At 46.9% G+C, this 26757-nt stretch overlaps 2 protein-coding genes across 2 annotated transcripts; both read left to right on the top strand.

Annotated features, from left to right (window-relative positions):
• Nucleotides 1-9891: 9891 nt before the first annotated feature.
• On the top strand, nucleotides 9892-15542 carry LOC117039214 (protein S100-A2-like). The gene is made up of 3 exons (XM_033136302.1): nucleotides 9892-9991; nucleotides 11494-11664; nucleotides 14996-15542. Exons 2-3 carry the CDS (start codon nucleotides 11518-11520, stop codon nucleotides 15158-15160), a joined length of 312 nt encoding a protein of 103 aa, XP_032992193.1. The 5' UTR covers nucleotides 9892-9991; nucleotides 11494-11517; the 3' UTR covers nucleotides 15161-15542.
• A 1550-nt stretch (nucleotides 15543-17092) lies between these two features.
• Nucleotides 17093-25703, top strand: LOC117039056 (protein S100-A4-like). Its single transcript, XM_033136095.1, has 3 exons — nucleotides 17093-17198; nucleotides 23814-23973; nucleotides 25360-25703. The coding sequence occupies exons 1-3, from the start codon at nucleotides 17125-17127 to the stop codon at nucleotides 25522-25524; spliced, it is 399 nt and encodes a 132-aa protein (XP_032991986.1). The 5' UTR covers nucleotides 17093-17124; the 3' UTR covers nucleotides 25525-25703.
• Nucleotides 25704-26757: the final 1054 nt, after the last annotated feature.

Genomic DNA, 26757 nt, shown 5'->3' with positions numbered 1-26757 from the left:
TCCTGTGGCAAAAGACTTCCCTTCTGAGGTGGTGGTGGGGGAGGTGGTAATCATTCTGATCATTTTATCCATATGCCACCTTTCTGTAGCTAAAACCATGCTCAGGTCAGCTTACAACATAGAATCGTAGAGTTGGAAGGTACCCCCAAGGGTCATCTAGCCCAACCCCTGGCAATGCAGGAATCTTTTGCCCAACGTGGGGCTCGAACCCATGACCCTGAGATTAAGAGTCTCGTGCTGTACAGACTGAGCTATCCCTGACATGAAGAGATATATACATAACTAAAAACATAGTAAAAGTGAGGGTAAAGGGTAAAGGGACCCCTGACCATTAGGTCCAATCGCGGACGACTCTGGAGTCACCGTAAGCAAGAAGGAATTGAAGGAGCTGATACAGAAGGAGCTCACCATTGGACCGGTGAGGACTGAGGATGGGGGAAAGGACCAAATCTGCTCAGAGTTCCTCTTTGAGGACAAAGGAAGCTGGGGGTACACCGGGACACATCCTGTCTCTCACTCTCTCTTCCCCCCGCCAAATAAAAAACTCTGCAATGTGACCACGGTGGGGTAAAGGGACCCCTGACCATTAGGTCCAGTCGCGGATGACTCTGGGGTTGCGGCGCTCATCTCGCTTCACTGGCCGAGGGAGCTGGCGTACAGCTTCCGGGTCATGTGGCCAGCATGACTAAGCCGCTTCTGGCGAAGCAGAGCAGCGCATGGAAATGCCGTTTACCTTCCCACCCGAGTGGTACCTATTTATCTACTTGCACTTTTGACGTGCTTTCGAACTGCTAGGTGTGCAGGAGCTGGGACCGAGCAACGGGAGCTCACCCCGTGGCGGGGATTTGAACCGCCGACCTTCTCATCGGCAAGCCCTAGGCTCTGTGGTTTAATACACAGCGCCACCCACACCCCAATAATAAAAGTAGCCACAAGAAATAAATAAAACATATAAAAAAGTACATGGCTGTAATTGAACAATTTCCAAGTGAATCGTTCTAAGATCTAAAAATGAAGATAAAAAACCTAATATCAATAATAACAGCAGCAAGCAAATCCAACGAAACCCCCATGGAAATAATGTTGCCATACATCTTTAGGGTCTAAGTCAAGGATAAAGGAACTGCATCAAGTACTGTACTTGGAACCCGCGAAGCTAACAGATGTATTAAGACACGAATCTAATACAATAGTTAAGAAAAATGGGATCATTTAAACAACTAGAAGAAGAAGAAGAAGAAGAAGAAGAAGAAGAAGAAGAAGAAGAAGAAGAAGAAGAATAGGAGGAGGAGGAGTTTAGATTTGATATCCCACTTTATCACTACCCGAAGGAGTCTCAAAGCGGCTCACATTCTCCTTTCCCTTCCTCCCACACAACAAACACTCTGAGGTGAGAGGGGCTGAGAGACTTCAGACAACCAGCAGCTGCATGTGGAGGAGCGGAGACGCGAACCCGGTTCACCAGATTACGAGTCTACCGCTCTTAACCACTACACCACACTGGCTTCAGCACCTAAGATCTGGTTGTGCCTAGAATAACATTGCAAAAGCTATAGTGTCCTGATACCAAGATGAGGAACCAATTGAAACACAGGAAAGTATCTATACTAAGAACAATGAACTGTTGCGGTATTGGCGGAAGTCTTCATTTGTTGTTTTGTGGGTAGCTTTGTATGTACAGGTGAAACTCGGAAAAACTAGAATATCGTGGAAAAGTCCATTTATGTAAGCAATTGTTTCCATCAGCTACTGGAGTTTAATATATGAGATAGACTCATGACATGCAAAGCGAGATATGTCAAGCCTTTGCTTGTTATAATTGTGATGATTATGGCGCGCAGCTGATGAAAACCCCAAGGTTGAAATTGTTAATTGTCAAATTGAAATTTGACTTGAAATTGAAATTGTTAAATTGAAATCGGCTTTACTCTCTTCCCCTTCCCGCAGGGCAAGATAGATGAACCTGCGTTCGAGTACTTGATGAAGAAGCTAGATGAGAACGGAGATGAGGAACTGGATTTCCAGGAGTATGCCGTTTTCTTGGCTCTCACCGCTTCCCTGTGCAATGAGTTCTTTCAGGAGTGCTCAGATGAGAGCAACCGGAAGAGATGAGATGAAGTCAGCGTTTCCAAGGGGACCTCTTTCACCGTTACACCAACCTGACCAGAAACCTACCAGGAGGGGCTGACAATACAGTAATAAAGATTATTCAAATTGTGTGTGTGTGTGTGTGTGTGTGTGTGTGTGTGTGTGTGTGTGTTCTTTCGGCTGGCAATTTTTAAGCCAAGGCTTAAAAATTTCTCAGTTAAGCTACACCGTCTGTAGTGTACTGTGTAGTCCCACCTCCCACCTGGCCAATCCCCCTGGCAACACCTCCCCAGGCGGGATTGGATTGGCGGCTGACTGGGGTAGGCAGAGGCCACAGGTATCTTGCCCAGGAAGGTGGTGCCAGTCCGAACTGCCAGGTGCTGCTCTGGGATCTAAGGGGGCTGCGCGTGACCACGCAAAAAGCGCACCACATTTGATGTGGGGAACCGTCATTCAGCCTGAGGACCACATTCCCTTCTGGGCAAATATCCAGGGGCCACGTGCCAGTGGTGGGCGGGGCCACAAGCAAAAAGGGGCGGAGCTATTTTCTCTCTAGGGTGGTGATGGGGTGTGCCTTTGGAGGGGGGGGTGGCCTGTGGAGAGTCCTGAGGGCCAGGTAGAGATATTTAGAGGGCCACATTTGGCCCTCGAGCCTGAGTTTCAGCACCCATTTTAAGCTGTGTGTGTGAGAATTCAGACCTAGGGAATATGTATCTGGTTTCCAGGTCTCCATATTTCATTATTAGAGCATTTTCCTATCCTTGTCCCCAGCAAAACGCCACCTCTACTTTGCAAAGCTGCAAAGGTAACATTTTTTTTTAACATCGTCAACATTTGATATGTCTTTCAGGATATTCTTGTGAACCGCTTTGATTTTTCAAAATTATGCTATAGCAATATAGAAATGGTGCTGGAGGAGACTCTTGAGAGTCCCATGGACTGCAAGAAGATCAAACCTATCCATTCTCAAAGAAATCAGCCCTGAGTGCTCACTAGAAGGACAGACCCTGAAGTTGAGGCTCCAATACTTTGGCCGCCTCATGAGAAGAGAAGACTCCCTGGAAAAGACCCTGATGTTGGGAAAGATGGAGGGCACAAGGAGAAGGGGACGACAGAGGATGAGATGGTTGGACAGTGTTCTTGAGGCGACTAGCATGAGTTTGGCCAAACTGCGGGAGGCAGTGAAGGATAGGCGTGCCTGGCGTGCTCTGGTCCATGGGGTCACAAAGAGTCGGACACGATTGAACGACTGAACAACAACAATATAGAAATAGTGGTATGATGAATAAGCACAAGCCCTCTCGCCTGGTTCTCTAGAAGGGGGCGAAAAGAGATGAATGCCCATCGCTCATTGGCAATGGATGCTGGTTCATTGGGGGGGGGGAGTGGGGCTCTGCCCCACCAACCTCACTCTGTCCTCAGCCTCCACTCATCTTCTTACTTGCATCCAGTCCAGGGGGGTGCCCTGGACGCCATCTTCCTCCTCCTAAAACTCAGGGCAGTTTTTGAGCGATTTTTTAAAAGAAATTCTCAAAAAAAACAAAAACCCAACACTTATGGGCTGCCATATGCCTGGGTTTTCCTGGACATTTTTACCAATTTTTCACAAATTCCGCCCGGACACTATTTTCGACCAACAAATCCTGGATATGTCTGGGAAATTCTGGGTGCATGGCAGCCATAGCGTTGGGGAGGGGCAGTACCTCTGGTGGGGTACACATCCTGCTCCTTCTGGGTTAGTTTATCAACCTTTGGTCCCCACCCTGCACTCAGCTCTCACCTGTGGCTCCTAGGAGAATGGGAAATGTGGAGGAAAGGACAGAACGAAACAGCTGGAATCCGAAACAGAAGCAACTCCAGCACGCTGCAACATTTGGTTGCAGGTCCCTGCACGTCCCCTTGTTTCATGCAGCTGTGATAAAAGAGAAGGTACAAATGAGATGCGAAATGTCTCCACCCTACCTAACTGCTTATCTGTATTTTTTAAAAAGCAACAAAACTTGCAAAGTGGGTTTCAGCGGCACCAATTCAAAACTAAGTGCAACCGCATTCATTGTGCAACGAAACATCCTTAAAGAGGTTTTTGCTTGCTTTTCAAAGGAAACTCGTGACCAGATTATTTATACCACTCTTCCTCAGAAGCCACAAGATGGAACAGGTTTTGGCAGAGCGAAAGCAGGTTGCCCGGGGGTCTTCCTGTTTTCATCTCTGAAAATTTGGAGGCTAAGGCAGCAGCCCTGTTTCTTACAGGAGGAAGGGCTGTAGATCATTGGTAGAGCCCTTGCTTTGCATGCCGAGGGCCCCAGATTCGAAACCCGGCATCTCCAGATAGGACTGGGAGAGACACACCTGGAGGGTGGCTGCCAGTCGGTGTTAGAACACTCCCTAAGGGTCCTACCAAGCGGCAATTCACTAGCAACGGCTGTCTTACTCAATCCAAGGAAAGAAGCATTATTGTTGGTCAATGTCTACCTGCCCCCCTGTAAAAAGAAATCCGTAGTTAAAGCCAACTGGGAAGAGCTGGAAGCGTTCCTAGAGCCCCTTGAATTCTCCTATCCATCCACCCCAATTATAATCGGTGGGGACTTCAACGCACGCATGGGAAGAGATGACCACAACCTTTACAGTCAATATAACCAGATCCAAGACCCTGGAAACACAACAGACATAGGTCTCACATGACTCTCCAGAGACAGTAGATGTAACTACTCAGGGGTATGCTTAGCCCAGGTTGCAAAAAGAAGGGAATTGACTATATTAAATGGCAACAAAGTAGGGGACCGCCCTGGGGAATATACCCACTTTTCAAAGGCGGGAGGAAGCGTCATTGATTATATATTGATATCAAGATTTGCCTATAACCTTGCGTTGAAGTTCCAGGTGGGGCATAACACTGAGAGTGACCATCTACCACTAACCTTAGCACTAGATGGTCCACCTCTTACTAAACCTATGGCCGAGGGCCCCAGATTCGAAACCCGGCATCTCCAGATAGGACTCCCTGCCTGAAACCCTGGAGGGTGGCTGCCAGTCGGTGTTGACATCCCTAACCCAGACCAATGGTCTGACTCAGTAGGAGGCAGCTGGCTAATTTCAAGAAGCAGCCCTTTATTATGAAGATGGCAATAACTTCTCTGTTCTTTAGGGGAAAGGCCCAGGACTCAGGGGTGAATCTCATTCTTTGCACACAGAATGTACCGGCTTCAATTCCCCCATCATCTCCCGGCAGACCTGGGAAATTCTTCCTGCCTGAAACCCTGGAGGGAGGTTGCCAGTCAGAGTTGACAGCCCTAAACCAGATGGATTCAATGGCGTGACCGGGTATGAAAGCAAGTTCCTAAACGTGAATTATCAGAGAGGGTATAATAGGTAACCCTCCCTGCTCCTTGTCTCCAAGGAAGGTTAATTGTGGAAGGTATCTGACGCCTCTTCGATTTTATTAAGAGTTTTCAACATAGGATACAATAAAAACGCAACCAGTCTAAAATAATAATTAAAAATACGGAAAAAAGATCAAACATATCCATCCTTAAAGAAATCAATCCTGAAGTTGAGGCTCCAATACTTTGGCCACCTCATGAGAAGAGAAGACTCCCTGGAAAAGTCCCTGATGTTGGGAAAGATGGAGGGCACAAGGAGAAGTGGATGACAGAGGATGAGATGGTTGGACAGTGTTCTCGAAGCTACCAACATGAGTTTGGCCAAACTGCGGGAAGCAGTGGAGGATAGGGGTGCCTGGCGTGCTCTGGTCCATGGGGTCACGAAGAGTCGGACACGACTGAACGACTGAACAACAACAACACAGAAAAAAGAAGAGGAATAAAGAAAGAGAGAGAAAGGGGGGTGCAGAAGAAAAGGGAAAAGGGGGGAACTCAACTAGTTAATAATAATAATAATAATAATAATAATAATAATAATAATAATAATAATAATAATAATAATGCAGAAAAAGAAGAGGTAGAAAGGAGGAAAGAAAGAGAAGGAGGGGGAGAAGAAAAATGGGGGGAAGGAGAAAAATAATATAATAAAGCTCATATATATATATTTCCCTCCATGATATCTTAATTTTCAATCCACATTCAGAGAATTGAATTCTCCCAGCTCTCATCTGGGAGAGCTTCCCTCTTCCTCAGTCTCACGCCCTGAGAAAAGCCACTCTGACCTGCCTCTCATTGGTCTCTTCTTCTGTTCCATCACCTCTCTGTATGCAGAAAGATCTGACATCTGCCGGTGCAGAATATAAAACTGTGAAATCCCACCCACCCCTCCCTCCGTAGGTTAGACGCCCCATATTTCCAAATAAAAATGTAACTTTCTCACACCGCTGTGAGACGGGGCTCCCATGAAAGGCAGCCTGTCTGCCTATGCAGAATTGGGAACTGTGTTTGTCTTGGATGGAACTTGCATGTTTCTTTAAAAACAAAGCAAAAAAAAAACCCGCTAACAAACTTTATTCCATTTAAAAAAAAAAAACTTTTGCCCTGTCTAAAGGCTGAGGAAGACACCCACAGAGCAGAACCACTGAGTTATTTCCCCTTTTAAAAAAAGAAGATTAGCCCTTGCTCAAATTTTCCATAGTTTTCCCCAAAACAAAACTGTTGATTCTCCTTTCTCTTCTTGTACAACCACCCAGCCTGCTTCCTAGTTCCATGGCAGCACACAAAATCTCTCGGGAGGAGCCAATCCACTTTTCCAGGGCACTTAAAAACAAATTACCGGTAACTTTAGATTTTTACACATTTCTCATATAAAACTGCATTCATATGCACCCTTGTGTGGATGCAATTGCACTCAGGTGGGCACGATCCTGCTGCATTTATAACTCTGACGTGTTGTAATTGACAGAAAAGTTTGTGAGCAGAAGCCAGAGAGAGAGAGAGAGAGAGAGAGAGAGAGAGAGAGAGAGAGAGAGAGAGAAGAGAAGCATATAATTTATCTTCGTCCAAAAATGACACATTATATACACACCGGACACTGTTTTTAAGACAGTGTGTTCTTGCTGCTTTCTTTAAGGGCAAAAGAGAGGAAGTGTTTTGTTTTTCCACCTCTTCTGATCTCATTCATGCTAGGTAGGTGGAGAGGGAAACATGCATGATCTTTAAAAGCCTCCAAGCAGTTGTGAGATTATTTGGAGCACAATCCTGTACACACATTTCCCTGGTAGTGAGTCCTACTGAAGTCAATGGGACTTACTTCCGAGTAGACGATCCGGTGTAGGCTTGGGCACTTTGTGCGTGTGTGCATCACATAGCTGTACTATGGAACTCACTGCCACAAGATATGCAGTGGTGGCCATCAGCTTGAATGGCTTTGAAAGAAGATGGAACAAATTCAGGGAGGAGAAGGCTGTCAATGGCTGCTAGCCCACAATGGAGCCTGTGTTCTCTCTTGCCCATGTTGCAGGCAGTAAAGGTTCCCAAATACCAGTTGCTGGAAACTGCAGCAGGGGAGGTTGCTCTTGTGCTCAAATCCTGCTTCTTAAGACCTTACAAATTTACCTGGCAGTAAATCCTACCAAGTTCAATGGGGCTTACATCTGCATTGACATATATATGACTGTAATGCAGGGGTCAGCAACCTCCGGCCCATGGGCAGATGCAGCCCATGGAGGCCGTTTAACCGGCCCACAAGCCGCCTACTCGGCAAGTCCCCAGCGCGCTGCCCTAAACAGGTGCAGCGCGGCGCGGGGACTCACCAAATGGTGCCGGAAATGGTGGCTGTGCATGTCTGTGACGCCGGAAATCAGGTCTGTGCATGCCCAGATGCCGAAAATCGCTTCTGCGCAGATGTGATTTTCGGCATCCGGACATGCGCACATGCCATTTCCGGTGTCACAGATATGTGCAGACGCCATTTCCGGCGTTGCACTGTGCATGTCCGGCCCACGGACAATTGTCCGTGGGAATGATCCGGCCCATGGCCGGAAAAACTTGCCGACCCCTGCTGTAATGCTTTGAAGACACTCGAACTCAGGATGAAAGGGAGAAGCGTGCTAAGAGGAAGGCATGCTTGGCAAACCCACGTCGTGATCAACTCCCTCCTGGAAACTATGTCCTCATTGTGGAATGACGTGTGGATCGAGAATTGGCCTCCACAGTCACCTGCAGACACTCTGTTAAAACCGTGTTCATGGAAGACAATCTTACTCGGCTACGAGTGATAGAGGAAGAAGAAGAAGAAGAAGAAGAAGAAGAAGAAGAAGAAGAAGAAGAAGAAGAAGAAGAAGAAGAAGAAGAAGAAGACTGTACCACCAAGGGATCTTGTTTAAAGTATACCTATGTACCACTCTTCATACATATATAGCCCAATAAGAATTTACATTAAAAAAAGCAATTCCATAATTAAAAGACTCCACACACCCACACAAAAACCCCTCTGCATTTAAAACAGAAGCACTTTCAGAATTCACCCCAGTTTAAAACACACATTCAGGCAGAAGAACAGAGAGCTCAGCGGCACTGCAGAGGCTTTTCTCACCTAGGTGGACTTCAAAGCACCTGTACCATGGCTGCTGACCAGGTGATTGTCATAGTGAGCCCACTCAGTCCAGTGGAGACTCACCGATTAGGGGAAACTGGGGCACTGCCCTGCCAACCACAGTCTGCCCTCAACCAGCCCCCACCATACTTCCTCCTCCTTAGTCTTGGGCCACATTCATGCCAGATTTATAAAGCACTATGATACCACTTTTTATATGCCTGTTGTCTTTGTCCATGAAGTTTTCTTGGCAGGGATACTGGAGTGGCTTGCCAGTTCCTTCTCCAGGTGGATCACATTTAGTTGAAACTCTCCGCTATTGACAAAGGTCCGACAAAGGTCCGTATAGTTAAAGCTATGGTTTTCCCAGTAGTAATGTACGGAAGTGAGAGCTGGACCATAAAGAAGGCTGATCGCCGAAGAATGGATGCTTTTGAATTCTGGTGCTGGAGGAGACTCTTGAGAGTCCCATGGACTGCAAAAAGATCAAACATAGCCATCCTTAAAGAAATCAGCCCTGAGTGCTCACTAGAAGGACAGATCCTGAAGTTGAGGCTCCAATACTTTGGCCACCTCATGAGAAGAGAAGACTCCCTGGAAAAGACCCTGGTGTTGGGAAAGATGGAGGGCAAAAGGAGAAGTGGACGACAGAGGATGAGATGGTTGGACAGTGTTCTCGAAGCGACTGGCATGAGTTTGGCCAAACTGCGGGAGGCAGTGAAGGATAGGCGTGCCTGGCGTGCTCTGGTCCATGGGGTCACGAAGAGTCGGACACGACTGAACGACTGAACAACAACAACATGATACCACTTTAAGCAGTCACGGCTCCCCCCAAAGGATTCTGGGAGTTGTAGTTTAAGTAAGGAGCTGTGAGTTGTTAGGAGATGCCCCTGTTCCCCTCCTGAAATGGTAGCTCAGTGAAGGGAATAAGGATCTCCAAACAACTTCCAGCACCCTTAACCAACTGCAGCCCCTAGGATTCTTTGGGGCGAAGGTGTCACTGTTTAAGGGGGTACGATGGTGCTTTAAATGTGTGTGGTGCAGATGGGCAGAGACAGACTGAAAACGACAAAGGAATTTGAAACTGCAGGCAGGGAAATGTGCCGGTACCTCCTGGGCAGAAAACCATTTTGAGAAAATGAAATGCTGGGTGGAAGAGTGGTTTTTAAAAAATCAGCTTGGGGCTTTGAGGGTGCCAGACAAAAGCAGTATATCTTCTCCTGAAGCAAGGCTGGGTGTGGATCCGGATCAGGTGCTGTGATGCAATTGATGGGTGGGTCACCTCTGTTCCCAAGGCCTGCCTGTCTGGGCGCAGGAGGGCTTGGCGGCATTGGTAGGAGCAGCAGAAGGCAATCCTGGCCAGGTTGGGAGACTTGAAACTCAGCCTTCCTCCTGCACAAGGGAACTTGAGGTTTGGGAGATCTCGGTGGGTATTATGCTGCTACCTGTTTTTGTGTGTGGAGTGGGGGGAAGAGTTGCTGTTGCTTTTGTTACATGTCGTTGTTGTGTCTTGCTATGTCAAATGTGGCTCAGCCAGAGGGGAGGAGAGACAGTCTCTGGAAGAAGAAGTCCTCAAGGACTCACTCAACAACCCAAAGGTCTGTCCAACTCTGGTGGCTATGATCTACCTCCAGTGTTGTAGGTTCTCTGCTTCTGAATATACCAGTGGCTGAAAACCACAGGACTGGAAGAGTCCAGTTTCGCTCAAGTCCCACTTTTGGGCTTCCCTTTGGGGGGCCATTGTGAGAACAGGATGCTGGACTAGATGGGCTACTGGTGTGATCCAAGCAGCACTCTCCTTGTGTTCTTATGTAGCCTGTAAGTGGTTGACATTGCTGTGATGGCCACCAGCCTAGATGGGTTTAAAAGGGGATAAGACTGAATTATGGAAGATCATAAGGCTCTCAGTGGCTACTAACCCTGATGATCATGTTCTGCTTCCTCTGTTGGAGGCAGTATGCTGGGAATTGCAAGAAGGGAGAATCACATAGATAGATGGTGGACTTCAGGTCTGGAGATGAACACAGTCCTCCAGGCGTCTCCATATGGTCCTTAGGTTTCTTCCCAGGCCATACTTATCTCCTTGCCATGCCCGTTCTGTCTAGGTAGGACACACACCTTCCCACCTTCCTTCAGTGTTTTCAACTGGCTAGAATGTATCCTCTTGTTTGCCTGGATGGAGGGGATTATATAGGTAAAGGTAAAGGTAAAGGGACCCCTGACCATTAGGTCCAGTCGCGGACGACTCTGGGGTTGCAGCACTCATCTGGCTTTACTGGCCAAGGGAGCCGGCATACAGCTTCCGGGTGATGTGACCAGCATGACTAAGCCTCTCCTGGCGAATCAGAGCAGCGCACGGAAACACCGTTTACCTTCCCGCTGGAGCGGTACCTATTTATCTACTTGCACTTTGATGTGCTTTCGAACTGCTAGGTGGGCAGGAGCAGGGACCAAGCAATGGGAGCTCACCCCATCGCGGGGATTCAAACCACCGACCTTCTGATTGGCAAGCCCTAGGCTCTGTGGTTTAACCCACAGCGCCACCCGCGCATCCCAGGTTAATGCTATTCTGCTCACTTTCGCTTATTGCTCCGCCCACCTCTGGCATGCCAAAGGTTGCCAAAAAGGAAATTTGGTGCTTGGACTTTAAAAGGTTCCCCATCCCTGAGGTAGATCCCTAGTAGGGAACCTGTGGCCTTCCAGATGTCGCTGGACTCCAACTCCCATCGTCCCCAGCCCTGTCCTGGACACATGTCCCAACCAATCAGGGACTGCATATTAAATACACTACTGACCTACCTTTGTTTACGGTTTTTATTTCTGCAAGGCTTTGGGAAACAAGGCTTGAGAAGTGATGCAAATGTTTTGTCCTTAATCAATGCGTAAAAATAGCAATCCCCTTCATCCACCCGTCTCCTCGCCTTGCAGGGTTGTTGGCCAACGGAATCGGCGATGGAGCAGTATCAGACTCTGGAGCAGGCCCTCGGCGGGCTGGTTTGCACTTTCCAGCGCTACTGCCGGAAGGAAGGCGACAGGCGCACACTCAGCAAAGGGGAACTGAAGGAACTCTTGGAAAACGAGCTTCCCAGCCTGAAAACCGTAAGGCCTCCTTCCAACCCCATTCTCGGTCTCCTGAGCATTATGGGTTGCGGGTGGAATTTGTTCCAATCCATTCTCCCCATTTTCGCAGCGGAGTGTGTGTGTGCGTGTGTGTGTGTAGATCCTTATGAAAATTCATCAGAAGTCTGCCTGTTTTGGAGGGGGTTTCTGAATGCCACTAGTATTCTTTCTGTGAAATGTGTATTTTGAGGTGCCTGGGACAGTTTTTATTATTATTATTATTATTATTATTATTATTATTATTATTATTATTAGCAACAGCATCACAACCATGACAGTCATCATTACATCATCACACAGGATAGCTCAGTTGGTAGAACATGAGGTGTGTTTTTTTTAAAGATTTGTTTATTTGGTTTTACAAATCAAAGTTTTACAGTCACATATCAAACATACAGCATAAAAACAAGATTCCAAGGAATCCCACTTCCGGCGGCGACGCCATAGCGGAGCGGTCGTGGGTTGCCTCGGCTGCGAGGCGACCCAGTCCGTCCCGGGGGTTGGAGCCCCGCTACCGCAAAGCGGGGCTCCGGTGGGGTGGGGGAAGAGCGTCCCGCACCCTGGGCTCCCCGGCTATGCCCACTGTGGCTCCGAACCCTTCCCTCGCTCCCCCTGTAAAGGGGGAGTGGGGGTGAAGGGACAACGGAGCCGGGCTCTAGGGGATATGCCCCAACCGGGATGTGGAGCGGCGGTTGCCCCCGCGATGAGCGTCAAAGTTCTACCTGTCAAAATCTGAAGCTTTAGAAACCCGGTGGCCGTGAGTATTGGAATGGACTTGTTTTCGTATCTTTTTTAACGACCCGGGTGAAACTCGGAAAGGAAGCCTGCCTCCCTCCCTTCGGGGGATAGAAAATAACTTGCTTAAGAGACTGCTGTTACAGTGATAGTTACAAAGTATCTGAAGTTTGATAAGTGAGACTTTTTGGATTTCCCTCTGGGGAACAATTTGTGGACAATATCTCTTATTAAAATTTGTGGATCTTGCACCCTGGATTCAGGGAAAATGGCTGCGAAGGATTGTGACTGAATGGAAAATTACTGGTATTAAGATGGAGAAGTTTGAAAATCGAAACTGTAATCTGACACCTATGCCTGCTTCTGCCATGCTTGGCTTTGTTTTTGATTTGGTTACGAACTGTGAGATGAGTGACGAAGAAAGGATTATTATATTGAGATTGGAATTGCTCAACCGAAAATTGGAGATATTGAATTGTGACATGTCAAAAAAGATCTATCCCACAGAGGAGACTTTACAGGAGATGGCTGCAGTGGAAGAGAACCTTGGCACGGAACTGAAGGGGATGATTGAACAACAGGATGGAATGATATGGCGACTCCGGAAAAATGAATCTTCCTTTGGGGGTGGCAGACCCAGGACGGAGAAAACTGTTATATCTAACTCTCGAGGTGAGAGCTCGGGAGCAAAGGTGAAAAATTTATGTTTATGCTTACAAACAAAAGAAGAATGGGATGATGAACCGGAGAGGCTGGAAGAAGAGGTGCGTACCCTGATGTTCTATGCAAGGACTGTTTTGGACTTAGTCTGGATCTGTGGACTAGTAAAGAAAAAAGACATTTCGAGGAGTGGTGTTGGAGCAAGACGACTAGAGAAAATGGACAGAAGGGGGATAGGGTGAACTGTATTAAGGAAAAAAAGGAAAAAAAGACATATTATGGTAACCTGAAACCGGTGTGTTAAGATTTTAAGTTTTTGATAAAGAAAAGAGGTATTCTGACTTTTGTTATTAACAGCAGTTACAGTGAATGAGGATATTTGTTATGATTTATATTTTAACTTTTAGATTTTCGAGTTGTTAAGATTAAGATGGTATATGATGTTATCAAAGTAATATTTGGTTTTAGAACCGAAGGTGAAAAGGCAGGGGAAGTCTGTACCAAGATTCGAACAAGATTTTTTTTTTTTTGTATAATATAAGAAGAAGAATTATTGGTGTTTATGTATTTGTCTATTTTTGTTAGGTGTTGGGTTAATGTGGGTGTTATATCTGTTTGTTGTCTGTTGTAAAACCAATAAATTCTTATTAAAAAAAAAAAAAAGATTCCAAGGAATCTCTTGGACTTCCCTCCTCCTCTTTGTGGGTCCTATTGTTAATCATTTCCTCCTTTTCTCTTTTATGATAATCTTTTACATCTCTGTTATGTCCAAAATTCACCATTAAACTACAAGTGTTATTCCAGTCCTACTAACATTTTTAACTGTTTACAATGGTTTTTAAGATAAATTATAAATCCTCCCCATTCCTTATTAAAATTCTGGTGTTCCTGGTTTCTGATTCTTCTGGTCATTTCTGCCAATTCAGCATAATCCATCAACTTGATCTGCCATTCTTCTCTGGTAGAGACTTCATTTCTTTCCAACTCTGGGCCAATAACATCCGCATAGCCGTGGCCACTTACTTAAATAGTCTTTTCTGCTCCCTTGGGATTTCAGCACCTAGAATTCCTAAAAGAAATGCTTTTTTTAAGAAAAAGTTATTTTAAACATTTTTTCTTCAACTCATTATAAGAACATGAGGTTCTTAATCTCAGGGTCGTGGGTTTGAGCCCCATGTCAGGTTAATAATAATTATAATTATACCCTGCCCATCTGGCTGGGTTGCCCCAGTCACTCTGCATTACAGGGAGGTTGGAGTAGATAGACCTCATGGTTGCTTCCAAATCTACAATTCTATGATTCTATGATCATCTTATTGTTGTTGTATACCATGCTGATAATTCTTAACGGGCCCATCAGTCGAGACTAACAATAGCAACAACTAGGGGCTGACCAAACTGCGGGAGGCAGTGGAAGACAGGAGTGCCTGGCGTGCTCTGGTCCATGTGGTCACAAAGAGTCGGACAAGACTAAATGACTAAACAACAACAACAGGGGCTGCGGGGGCTGCCCGCCCACTCACCTACCTTTTTGCCAACCACCATTCCCCCACATCTGACTAGCCCCCTTTCCTTTACACCTCACCCACCCCTTTGCATATCCTCCCACAGTTCTCCCCAAGGTCCTCTACCCTTCTAAACCACAAACATCTCATCTGGACTGCATTGCTTCCTCACCCTCCTGCCTACCTGCTATTTATCATGCTGCAGTTGGCGGCCACCTGAACTGCAGCATGACGACAAACTTACATTTCTATGTATATAAGGGGGAAATAATAATAATAATAATAATAATAATTCTTTAACGATCCCTCATTCACTGATGGTGATGATTAGGCTGATAATTCTGAAAGGGACCCTCAGTCCCCGATCATTCCTCTCCATTCTCAACCATTCATTTCTTTTCCTTTCCTAGCTTCAAATAAAAGACGGTGCTTTAGAAGAGTTGATGGCATTGCTGGATACGAACAACGACAACCAGGTGGACTTTGAAGAGTACATCCGCTTCATCGCGGCGGCCTGCACCTTCTTCCACGACTTCTTCCGGGACAGCCCTCCGGTCCAGCCCCGACTGCTATGAAAACCAAGATGGCGCCCCAACTCACCCAAGGTTGCAAAGCAGGTTCCCCACCCCGGTTGGAAAAAACCGTGCCAGGAAGTCCCCATGTCCGTCTCTGAAATTTCGAGACACGTCTTCTTCTTTCTCACCAACTTCGTCTTTATTGCATTTTGTTACTTAAGCCGAGAAAGCAGTTTTGGGCCTCAAGAAAAATGGGGAAATAGAACAAGAAAAAAATGGCCTCTGAAAGGATAAAACGAAAAGTAACAACAACGCAGTGGAGCTACAAATCCTTAGCATCTCATGCCTTTGAGGGAAAGAGCCTCAAAGTTAGGACTGTAAAATGTCATAGAAATGTTATACAGTGGTACCTCGGTTTACAAACTTAATCCGTTCCTGAAGTCCGTTCGTAAACCGAATTCATTCTTAAACCAAGGCACGCTTTCCCTAATGAGGCCTCCTGCCGCCGGTGCCCTTCCATAGTTCGGATTCCGTTCTTAGACCAAGGTAAAGTTCGCAAACCGGAACACCACTTCCGGTTTTGCGGAGTTCGTAAACCAAATAGTTCATTAACAGGGCTGTTCATAAACTGAGGTAGAAGAAGAGTTTGGATTTGATATCCCACTTTATCACTACCCGAAGGAGTCTCAAAGCCGTTGCACGAAGGGGTGCTGGGCGGCGGATTTGGGAGTCTTTGCGGGCTGCAAAGACTCCTGAATCCGCCACGTGGGCTCCCTTGGCGGAGCGCAAGTCTGGGCAGGGAGAGGGGTTCCCTCCTCGCTGGCCCGCCCCTCTCCATGCCCCGGCTCCACAAGCCAGCCAGCAGCGGAGCTCGGCATAGAGGCAAGGGGCGGGCCAGCGAGGAGGGGGTGACACCCCTCCTCGCTGGCCGCCCCTGCGGCTCCACCCCGGCAGTGCCAAAAATAGCCTAAAAAGAATTTTTTTAAAAAGCCCAGGGGCGGGTGCTGCCCCCCGATGTGTCACCCCCAGCTGGGGCGCTGCCCGGGGGCCCCCGCCCCCTCCGCGCCCCCTTGCTACGCCCCTGCCCACAACAAACACTCTGTGAGGTGAGTGGGGCTGAGAGACTTCAAAGAAGTGGGACTAGCCCAAGGTCACCCAGCAGCTGCATGTGAAGGAGCGGGGACGCGAACCCAGTTCACCAGATTACGAGACTACTGCTCTTAACCACTACACCACACTGGTTTTTGTAAACTGAGGTACCACTGTATATACCAAGGATCATGGGAGACTGTTGTCTTGAACTGTCTCTGAAAACTGAGCTGTGAGAGTGGAAGTTGAATGTGTCAGGAGAGGCTACTAGATACTTTCAGACTGATCAGTCTTAGACATTTATAATAATAACAACAATAACAACAATAACTATTCTATTTTATTTTATTGTTTCTATATAAGACTAGTTGCCCCAGTCACTGTGGGCAGCTTCCAGCAAAATATTAAAATGCATAACCTCAAACATTAAAGCAAAACCCTCCCTGCCTTCAGATGTCTTCTAAAAGTCAGACAGATGTTTATTTCCTTGACATCTGGCGGGAGGGCGTTCCACAGGGCAGGCACGACTACCAAGAATAAAAATAATTTTACCAGCGGACCTGTTGAATTAAAGACGCATCTCTCATCATTTCCCATTGCTTATTCTTTTCCCATTCTTCTGACTTGCCAGACTTTGTTCCCTCCCGCTTCTGTTTTCTGGAACTTCTATTCCAGCCTTGCCAAAGCTGGCATTTCAAGGCCGTTCTGTGCCAGGCAGCTGGAAAGAATCGGTCTGGGAATTTGGAGAGAGGGCTGCGGGGATGTGCGCAAAAGAGAGGAACGGGGCAGCGATCACAAAGGCCCTCGCATCCTCACAAGCCTCCCCTCCCAAAAAAACACACCCTGGGGAGATCCTTATTGGTCTCTTTCTGAACCCGGTGGGTGTACACTTTTCGCAACTGAAATAAAAGGCCGGATTTGCCGAGGCTTTAAATATGGCTCGAGTTGTCACAAGCCCTCATATCCTGCCCTGTAGCCTCCTCGATCGCTTCGGTGTTTGGTTGCTGTGGTGAGTCTTGTTTGTTATTTTTACGCGCCTAGTCTGTTTTTCTAAAAATAAAATAATTAAATTAAACCCTTGTGAATAGAACAAGCAGGATGCTGTCTTCCCGAGGGCATCAGTTTCAGCCTGATGTTCTGCAGAGGCTGGCATGACTGACCGGAGTAAATGCAGAACTTCCTTGTGGCTTGGGAGTAGTAGCCAAATATGCCCTACTCAGAGTAGACCCATAGGAATTGGTGGTTTTTTGTTGTTGTTTTTTAGGGTGGTTACCCAACTAAGTTCTGCTTAGAGCAGACCGGGTGAAGTTAAGGGACCAAACTTCGCCATTGAGCTGTAGTCAATGGTAGCCCTACTCAGAGTAGACCCACTGAAGTTAACCGACACGAACTTAGGTTTGTTATTTGCAATGGCCCTGAGCAGAATGTGGTTGGATACAACCCTTTAGCAAAAAAACCTATATAACCCACTCATTCCAAAATAGCACAAGAACTAAAACGCAGCCAGCCTTTGGAAATTCGCACTTATTTGAATTTTGCTAGCCGGTTCTCCAGCCAAGTAATGTGTACTGTGCTCTCCCCCCCCCCCCCGCCAAAAAAAAGGCATAGATTAGGGGAATGTGTGCCTAAAAATGTGTTAACCCATAAAAATAGAATGCATTATATCGGGCAAAATGACATCCAAGGATGTGTCTATTGGAGGAAATTTTGCACTAAATTGCTGATGAATTTTCATGAGGGGAAGGAGGGGGGCAAGCAAGCTCAGGCGTCAATTCTTAAAGTTTTTTTTTAAATGATTTTTAATCGGGGATCAAGGCAGAAAGATGATGTGGAAATGTGGAGTGCTGAACTTAAAGTTGGAAAAAATGAGGAACTGAGGGAAACTGAAATGGACTGATTTTCTCATCCCTAAAACAGTCCCTCCCTCAAGGTAGAACCTCCTAGTCATGAGGACTGGCCTCTTGACACTTAACTCTAAAAGGTGTGGCTGAACATGCATGTCTGGGATCAAGAGGAAGAACCATTAGTTTAGCAGAGGTCAGCAACCTTTTTCAGCCATTAGCCGGTCCACCGTCCCTCAGTCCATGTGGTGGGCCGGACTATATTTTTTTGGGGGGGGGGGGTGAAATGACCGAATTCCTATGCCCCACAAACAACCCTGAGATGCATTTTAAATAAAAGGACACATTCTACTCATGTAAAAACACGCTGATTCCTGGACCGTCCGTGGGCTGGATTTAGAAGGCGATTGGGCCGCATCCAGCCCATGGGCCTTAGGTTGCCTACCCCTGGTTTAGAGGACAGGGGTAGCACCTCCACCAGAATACGTACAGGTCCCTTTCTGGAGTTCATGGAATCATAGAAGAGTTGGAAGAGACCACAAGGGCCATCCAGTCCAACCCCCTGCCAAGCAAGAAACACCATCAAAGCATTCCTGACAGATGGCTGTCAAACCTCCGCTTAAAGACCTCCAAAGGAGGAGATTCCACCACACTCCTTGGTAGCAAATTCTACTGCCGAACAGCTCTCACTGTCAGGAAGTTCTTCCTAATGTTTAGGTGGAATCTTCTTTCTTGTAGTTTGAATCCATTGCTCCGTGTCCGCTTCTCTGGAGCAGCAGAAAACATCCTTTCTCCCTCCTCTATATGACATCCTTTTATATATTTGAACATGGCTATCATATCACCCCTTAACCTTCTCTTCTCCAGGCTAAACATACCCAGCTGCCTAAGCCGTTCCTCATAAGGCATCGTTTCCAGGCCTTTGAGTTCCCCCCTCCCATTTGTTTTACTCAAGCCTCTCGGACTTTGCCACCAAATTCTACTACTGATTCTTTCATCATGACTCAGAGTTTCCTCTATCCTTTTTCTACCATCTCCAGATTCTGTGGTTGACTAAAGCTGGGTGTTGTCTCTTCCTCCAGCAAACCTCAGTCTGGAGGCGATGAAAAATAAAAAAAATTATAGACTCCGATGCCATCCATGTCATAAGTTCATTGTTCTAGACAAAGGCTTGCATTAAGCAATAGCATTAATAAAACAGTACAGAACGTACATTCATAATGTAAAAATCCACAATATAAAAAAGACTTTCCTCAGCGTTAAAACACAGTTTCCCTTGTGCACCTCTGACAGCTGCAGTTCTAACATTATCTTGCCCTTTTAAAATCCAATTTGCCAACCTCCATGATGTAAGAGAGAAGAGTTACCAGAGACACCAACAAACGCAAATCCAGCTTGACTCCAGATTGAACCTCCAAATCACCACAACAATTTATAGTGGTTTTCTCTAACTCCTTTTTCCTGGGTTGTTGTCCCCCCCCCCAGCCAGTGCATAAAGGGCCACTCTGCATGTTACAAAGGTCTTATTGTCACTCAAAAGAAACCAAACCATTTCTGACAGGATGGGCCTGTTTGCTTGTATGTGCAAAGATTTCAGAAAGCAATCTCTTGGGTCTCTCTATACAAGGGACAGGCTAATAGATAATGAGTGATGTCTTCCACCTGAAGCTAACCAAAAATACAATTACAGGTAGGTAGCCGTGTTTTTGTCTGCCATAGTCAAAACAAAACAAAATAAAAAATTCCTTCCAGTAGCACCTTAGAGACCAAGTAAGTTTGTTCTTGGTATGAGAACTAACTTAGTTGGTCTCTAAGGTGCTACTGCAAAAATACAATGTCTGTTTGAATGATGGATCTTGTTGAAGCGACCGTCCAAGACTGCAGTGAGCATCACTTTGAAATGCAGCTCAGTCAAAGCATTTCCCGTTTGGCGAGAGTGTGGTCTGATAATTAGCTCTAGAGTGCTCTTTTCTCGAGAGCGGATACCAAGGGGGAAATTGGTTGTGGGTGTTAGTATTTCACCCCCTCCCTTTGTGAGAATCGTGTGACTTATGGTCTGAGAGAAGGGGGAGGGAACTGAGTCTTTGATCTCTTAATTAACTTCTCTCTGTGTCAGACAGAATGTGACCTTCACTGTGTGTGTTAGACAGGGTTCGTTCTGTAGATAAGATGTGTGGAAGAAACTTAGCCACACAGGCTGTATAGTTATGTATATATTGTAACTTGTAGGAAAATAAAAGAAGAACTGTTTCAAGTTAATATAGCCAGCGCTTTATTCAACCTCTGAGGAAGTGAGGGTGCTCATGACAGACAGTCTTGAGTCCAGATATTTATGATTGAGCTGTAGGTGTTCCAGTCTTATCGCCTGGCCCAGTCGGGGCACGAAGTGGGGCACAAGACCTGGATAGATCCTGGCTTAAATCAACAGTGGGAAGTTCCTTCTGGACTCTATCCAGAAAAGGCAAACCCTTAGTTCATACTTACTCCTCATTGAAGCAGAGCTCAGTTCTGGGAAATAATAATCGTCTAAATCATCATGGCGTTATCACCCAATTCCACAGCACAGGGAAATGCTCAACAGGCATAGGAGCAATTTTTTAAAGGTAGTTTAATTGAGCGCAGCCTGCTCTCGCCTTGGATGTTGGTCACCTGTATTCTTTACGAAGAAGAACTGCTGGTATTCCTGATGGTAGAAAGTATAGCTTCCAAAAATATACATTCTGCACCGTTTACGGAATTTTAATAAGAGCTCAAATCAGAGCCCCGGATTTCAACAACATAGTGCACTGGAGTAAACACTTTGCTACCAAATATCTTTAGGGCAGGTTGAATAAGCTACCTCCCCCTGTTGCAACTGAACTTCATCAATGCCCCTATGGTTCTCTGTGCTTTGAATTTCATTGTCTCCATATGACACTTCCAAGAGAGGGTTTCGCTAAAGAGTACACCCAGGTTTCTAAATGAGCGCATTTGTCCTATAGCTTGCTGATCTAAGCAGCAAAGGTAAAAAGGAAAAAAAAGTAGTAGTAGTAGTAGTAATTGTTATGTATTGAAGTTCTCACCCTAGGCCACTAGGGGTGTGTGTATATAGTTCATTCTGCTGCAGTTTTCACTCAGGTCCGCATATGCAAATGAAGGATTGTAAACTGACGTTCAGGGATTGGGTAACTGCAGAAAGTTGTTACTGTTGCTTTGTAGCTGAGTTCTATATAAGCAGGCTGCTGAGCCCTTCAGCTCACTTCTGTTCCAGCCTGAGAATAAACAAGAGCTGTTTGGAAATCACTGTGTCATCTGCTGTGTCCACCCACAACTTAATAATAATAATAATAATAATAATAAATATTTATTTATTTATTTATTTATTTATTTATTTATTTATTTATTTATATATTTGTACCCCGCCCATCTGGCTGGATTTCCCCAGCCACTCTGGGCGGCTTCCAACAAAAATCAGATACAAAAATATCACGCATTAAAAACTTCTCTAAAAAGGGCTGCCTTCAGGTATTTTCTGAATGTCAGGTAGTTGTTTATCTCCTTGACCTGTGATGGGAGGCGTGATGGAAGGACCCCTGGACGGTTACACTCAGTCAAAGGCGACTATGGGGTTGCAGCGCTCATCTCGCTTTCAGGCCGAGGGAGCCGGCGTTTGTCCACAGACAGCTTTCCGGGTCATGTGGCCAGCATGACTTAACCGCTTCTGGTGCAATGGGACACCATGACAGAAACCAGAGCCCACGGAAATGCCGTTTACCTTCCCGCCGCAGTGGTACCTATTTATCTACTTGCACTGGCATGCTTTCGAACTGCTAAGTTGGCAGGAGCTGGGACAGAGCAACGGGAGCTCAACCCGTTGCGGGATTTGAACCGCCGACCTTCCGATCGGCAAGCCCAAGAGGCTCAGTTGTTTAGACCACAGTGCTACCTGTGCCCCTTTCTAAGCAGCATTTATACCTAGGGCTACGTTTGCCAAAAACCATACTGTTGGTCTTAATTTATGGATAGGCTTTCCTGCTTACAGTGTGTGCTGAGGTTTTTTGACGCCCAATCGGGAAAGAGAAAGGAGCACTAAATCATCTGTATACATCACTATTGAAATCTTTCTGTCCCTAATTACTGCAGCGGGGAAGTTTGCGTTGGCTAAATATGGCACCAAATCGTTAATATAGATGTTAAAAAATCGTACCACCATTTAAACCTACTCTGACCCTCACTGGCTGTATTGCTTCATAGCTCTTGGATCTATAGCAGACACCTGCAGTCGATGTTGGCAATTTGAAATTTCTCCCTGATGTCACTTAATTTAAACCCTAGGCCACCAGTCCCCAGAATTTGTCCTCCCTCTCTTTTCCATTACTACAAGTCCCAGTTTCTGCCACAGGGTTTTTGTATGTTCAGTTTCTTGGTGTTGAGCAGACTCTCGTGACCCAAACTACGTTTGATCAAAGTTTGCATGGATTCCTCTGCTGGATTCCTACGAGAATCCCCAGTTGTCTTAGCCAGAACTTTATTAGCCGTGTTGCATTGACTTGTCAATGAAGGAGAGACTATACTGCGATTGACAGCGCTTGCACCCTGCTTGTTCAAATGAGTATATTGACCCTTAGATATGTCTACATGACTCCTGTGAAGAATACTATATATAAATTAAATGGCTGAATTGCAACTAATCACCAAACTTAAAACCATGGAGAAACCTGGTCTGAACAAAGACATTGGATTCTTATCTCATTATACATAACAAAGCTATCTTTAGCCATCTCACCCCTTGCCTTTCCCTGCAAGACTAATTGCAGCCGTTAAGAAGAAGAAGAAGAAGAGTTTGGATTTGATAACCCGCTTTTTACTACCCGAAGGAGTCTCAAAGCGGCTAACATTCTCCTTTCCCTTCCTCCCCCACAACAAACACTCTGTGAGGTGAGTGGGGCTGAGAGACTTCAGAGAAGTGTGACTAGCCCAAGGTCACCCAGCAGCTGCATGTGGAGGAGTGCAGACACGAACCCGGTTCCCCAGATTACGAGTCTGCCGCTCCTAACCACTACACCAAACTGGCTCTCTAAGAGTCATCAACAGGTTTTCCACACCTATCAGCTGATCACCCATTCCCACCACCCTTCTGAGTAATACCCCTCCCCACTCCCTCACTATATTTAAGGATCTGGTGACTTCTGTTTCAGTGTATCTGAAGAAGTGTACATGCACACGAAAGCTCGTACCAAGAACAAACTCAGTTGGTCTCTAAGGTGCTACTGGAAATAATTTTCTATTTTGTTTCACCTATGGCAGACCAACACGGCTACCCACCTGTAACTGTATATATAAATTATGTTGCAGTACAAATTCCAACCATTTGGGGCTCTATGCGAGGCACAGAACCACAATTCCCAGAGTTCCCTGTGAAGAAAAGGGATTGCTTGTCAAACCACTCTGGAAATTGAAGTTCTGGGAGGCAGGCAGAGTGGGTTTCCTAACAATGCTCTGCACCCATAACAATCCGCAGCTCCCAGAATTCTTTGGGGGAAGCCATGAATGTTTAAAGTGGTATCATAGTGATTTAAATATCTGGTGCGATTGTAGCCTTAGTGTTGCCTTTGCAGAAGAGAGGTGGAGGAGGAGGATGGGGACAAAGGCGGAATTAGTTGGCTCCACCTCTCCTTGGCTCTGGCTCCGCCTCCCATTGGCTTCCCTGTTTTCTGCCCGGCCAAACTCAATGGGCAAGTGCCACCATCATCCACCACCTGGCCGGCTTTCTCATTCCCAACCCACCCTTCTGCCACTGCCAGGTTCCGAGAGCATCCGAAAATGGCGAGTCCCCTGGAGAAGGCCCTGGAGGTGATGGTCACAACTTTCCACAACTACTCCGGCAAGGAAGGAGACAAGTACAAGCTGAACAAGGCAGAGCTGAAAGAGCTTCTCCTGAAGGAGCTGCCTGGGTTCCTCGGGGTAAGTCAAAGGAGGGAACCTCAATGGGGGAGAACATCTCCTTCGCAAGAAGGTCCCCTGCATCTCCAGGGAAGGCTGCAGAAGAATCCCTTCCTGAAATCCTGGAGAGCTGCTACCCTTTATTCAGGACCATGAGGACTAGAAACGTGCATTATTTTTCAGGGAAGGGTGACAGATCAGTGGTAGAACATCTGCTTTGTGTGCAGAAGGTTTGACCCCTGCCATCTCCAGGCAGGGCTGCAACAGCATCCTTTCCTGAAACTCTGGAGACGTGCTGCCCTTTATTCTGAACCATGAGGACTAGAATCTCTGGGTGATCCCTGATTGGTTGGGGCATGTGCCTAGGACAAGGGTGGGGGACTTGGGGCCCTCCAGATGGACTACAACTCTCATCATCCCTGACTGAAGGATGATGGGGCTGATGGGAGCTGGAATACAGCAACATCTAGAGGGCCCACAGACTCCCTATCCCTGTACTAGACTGGAATTTTCCTTTCCAACATCTATCCTGATTGCATCTTCTAATGCAGAGCTGTGGGCATTCCAGTTGCTGTTGGACCACTGACCACTGACCATCGGCCAGTGCCTGCTGAGGCTGATGGGAGTTGCAGTCCAACCACATCTGGAGGGCCACAGGCTCCCTATTCCTGCTTCACCCCTCTGAATGTGCATTTAATGGGTGATCCCTGATTGGTTGGGACATGTGTCTGGGATAGGGGTGCAGGACCCTGTGGCCCTCCAGATATGGCCAGGGCTCCAGCTCCCTTCGTCCCTGACCATTCTGGCTGGGGCTGATGTGAGCTGGAGTCTGGAAGGCCACAGGCTCCCCATCCAAACTGGTTTTGCTCTGCAGCCTGGCAGACGGGTGTGCCTTGCGCTCCAGGCCATTGGAGCAGTCTGGTGGCTATGAGTGTCCATCGTCCTCCATCCATGTGCAGGCTGTACAAACGCCCAATGGGGAAACAGGGCGCATAAGCAAGTCAGAGAGACAGGCATAATTGAAAGGTGTGCCTTTCAGCAACCCTTTACCAAGGCAGCAGATGGCACTGCTTTGCCCAAGAATTAAAAACACGCACATGCAAAAAGGTTAGTCCTTCTCTAGATCCGGCCCTGCCCTTGGAGGGCAAAGGTAGCCTCTGGGGCAAGAAGCAGCTCCGAGTGGCTGGGGCAACAGGGAACTGCCCCTCCCCTGTTTACTGCTGAATCGGAATGAATGTCAATTGGGTTTTCTGCAAATCAGCATTTGTTCCGATTCAGCAAAAAACAGCCAGTTTTCCCTGCAGAGCTGGTGAGACAAAGGCTCTCGCACAACGCAGCAGGGGTCGTGGCAACCCCATATCTCTTTTTAACACCCCCCCCCAATGAAATCCAACCTCCCTCCCGCAGAAAAAGAAGGACGAGGCGAGTTTCCAGAGGATCATGAGCAACTTAGACAACAACAAAGACAACGAGGTGGACTTCCAAGAGTACGCCGTCTTCCTGGCCTGCGTGGCCATGATGTGCAACGATTTCTTCCAGGGCTACCCCGACAAGATGCCGAGGAGCAAGTGATCCGAGGGGTGGGGCAGAATCAAGGGCAATTGTGGTGTCTGTGCAGGCCGGAGACCGGAGAGCTCAGCCTCGCGCCTGTTCTCTCCTTCTCCCTCACAAAGGCTCCGTCAACAATGCCTCTCTGATCTGGAGGCTCCACGCCTCTTTCTCTTTCCACAATAAAGTTTGCTTTAAAACTTTGTTGGGTTTGTTTCATTGCTGCCTTCTTCTTTTTTTCGGAGGGGGAGAAGGGGGGGCAAGATGAGAAGCACAGACTCATACAGTGACATAGTTGGGAGGGACCCTGAGGGTCCTCTAGTCCAACCCCCTTGCAATGCAGGAATATACATTGCTGTCCCTTAACGGGGATCGAACCTACAGCCTTGGCATTATCAGCACCACGCTCTAGCCAACTGAGCTATGTATTGTAGGCCCTCATTGGCCATCTGCTGTGGATGCTTTAGCTGAGATCCCTGCATTGCAGGGGGTTGGGCTAGATGACCCTCGGGGATCCCTTCCAACTCTAAGATTCTATGATTCTATTAATGTTTCCATTGCATCATTCTAGGGCCAGGGGAACAAGTGGTATGTACGGCCTCAGAAGGTGGTGCACTCTCCTTCGTGAGAGGCTTTTAAATAGAGGTTGGATGCCCAGCTCTCCGGGATTCATTAGCTGTGATTCCTGCATTGCAGGGGGTTGGGCTAGATGACCCTCGGGGGTACCTTCCAACTCTACAATTCTATGATTCTGCTATTTTTCAGCCCAAGGGCCTTCCAGGGACCACATTCCAGAGGCAAAAGAGGGTGGAGCAGCCATGGAGCATGCTATCGATGGCTACTAACCATGATTTTGAAACCAGAATTTCCTGGATATATCCGGAATACCGCAGTCGGCAGCATTGCCAGGGTGCTCTCTTGTCAAACAGGAGAAGTATCTTTGTGGTGGGCTGACTGGCATCTGGGGCCTGGAGGGGTGGCTGGTCAGGATTTTTTTTTGCAGAGGCTAGCCCAGGAATTCTTCTCCAGCTGGTGTTTCTCCCTTCACATCCCAAATAATCAAAACCCCGCCATTTATTAATAATTTCTAGGGTTTAGTGGGGGGGGGGCCCCTCCCAAATCTAGAACTATATGCTCCATCTTCCATCCAATAATCAAACAAAAGGCATGGTCCTAGTTCAAGGGCACAATCCAGTCTGGCAAAAACACTTGGGGAGTGTGCAAAACAAGGGCGTGACCCTGGGGAGTTTTCTGAGG

Source organism: Lacerta agilis, chromosome 17 (assembly GCF_009819535.1).
Source record: "Lacerta agilis isolate rLacAgi1 chromosome 17, rLacAgi1.pri, whole genome shotgun sequence".
NCBI lineage: Eukaryota > Metazoa > Chordata > Lepidosauria > Squamata > Lacertidae > Lacerta > Lacerta agilis.
Note: the sequence above shows the minus strand (reverse complement) of the source record. Positions and strands in the feature narration are given on the sequence as shown.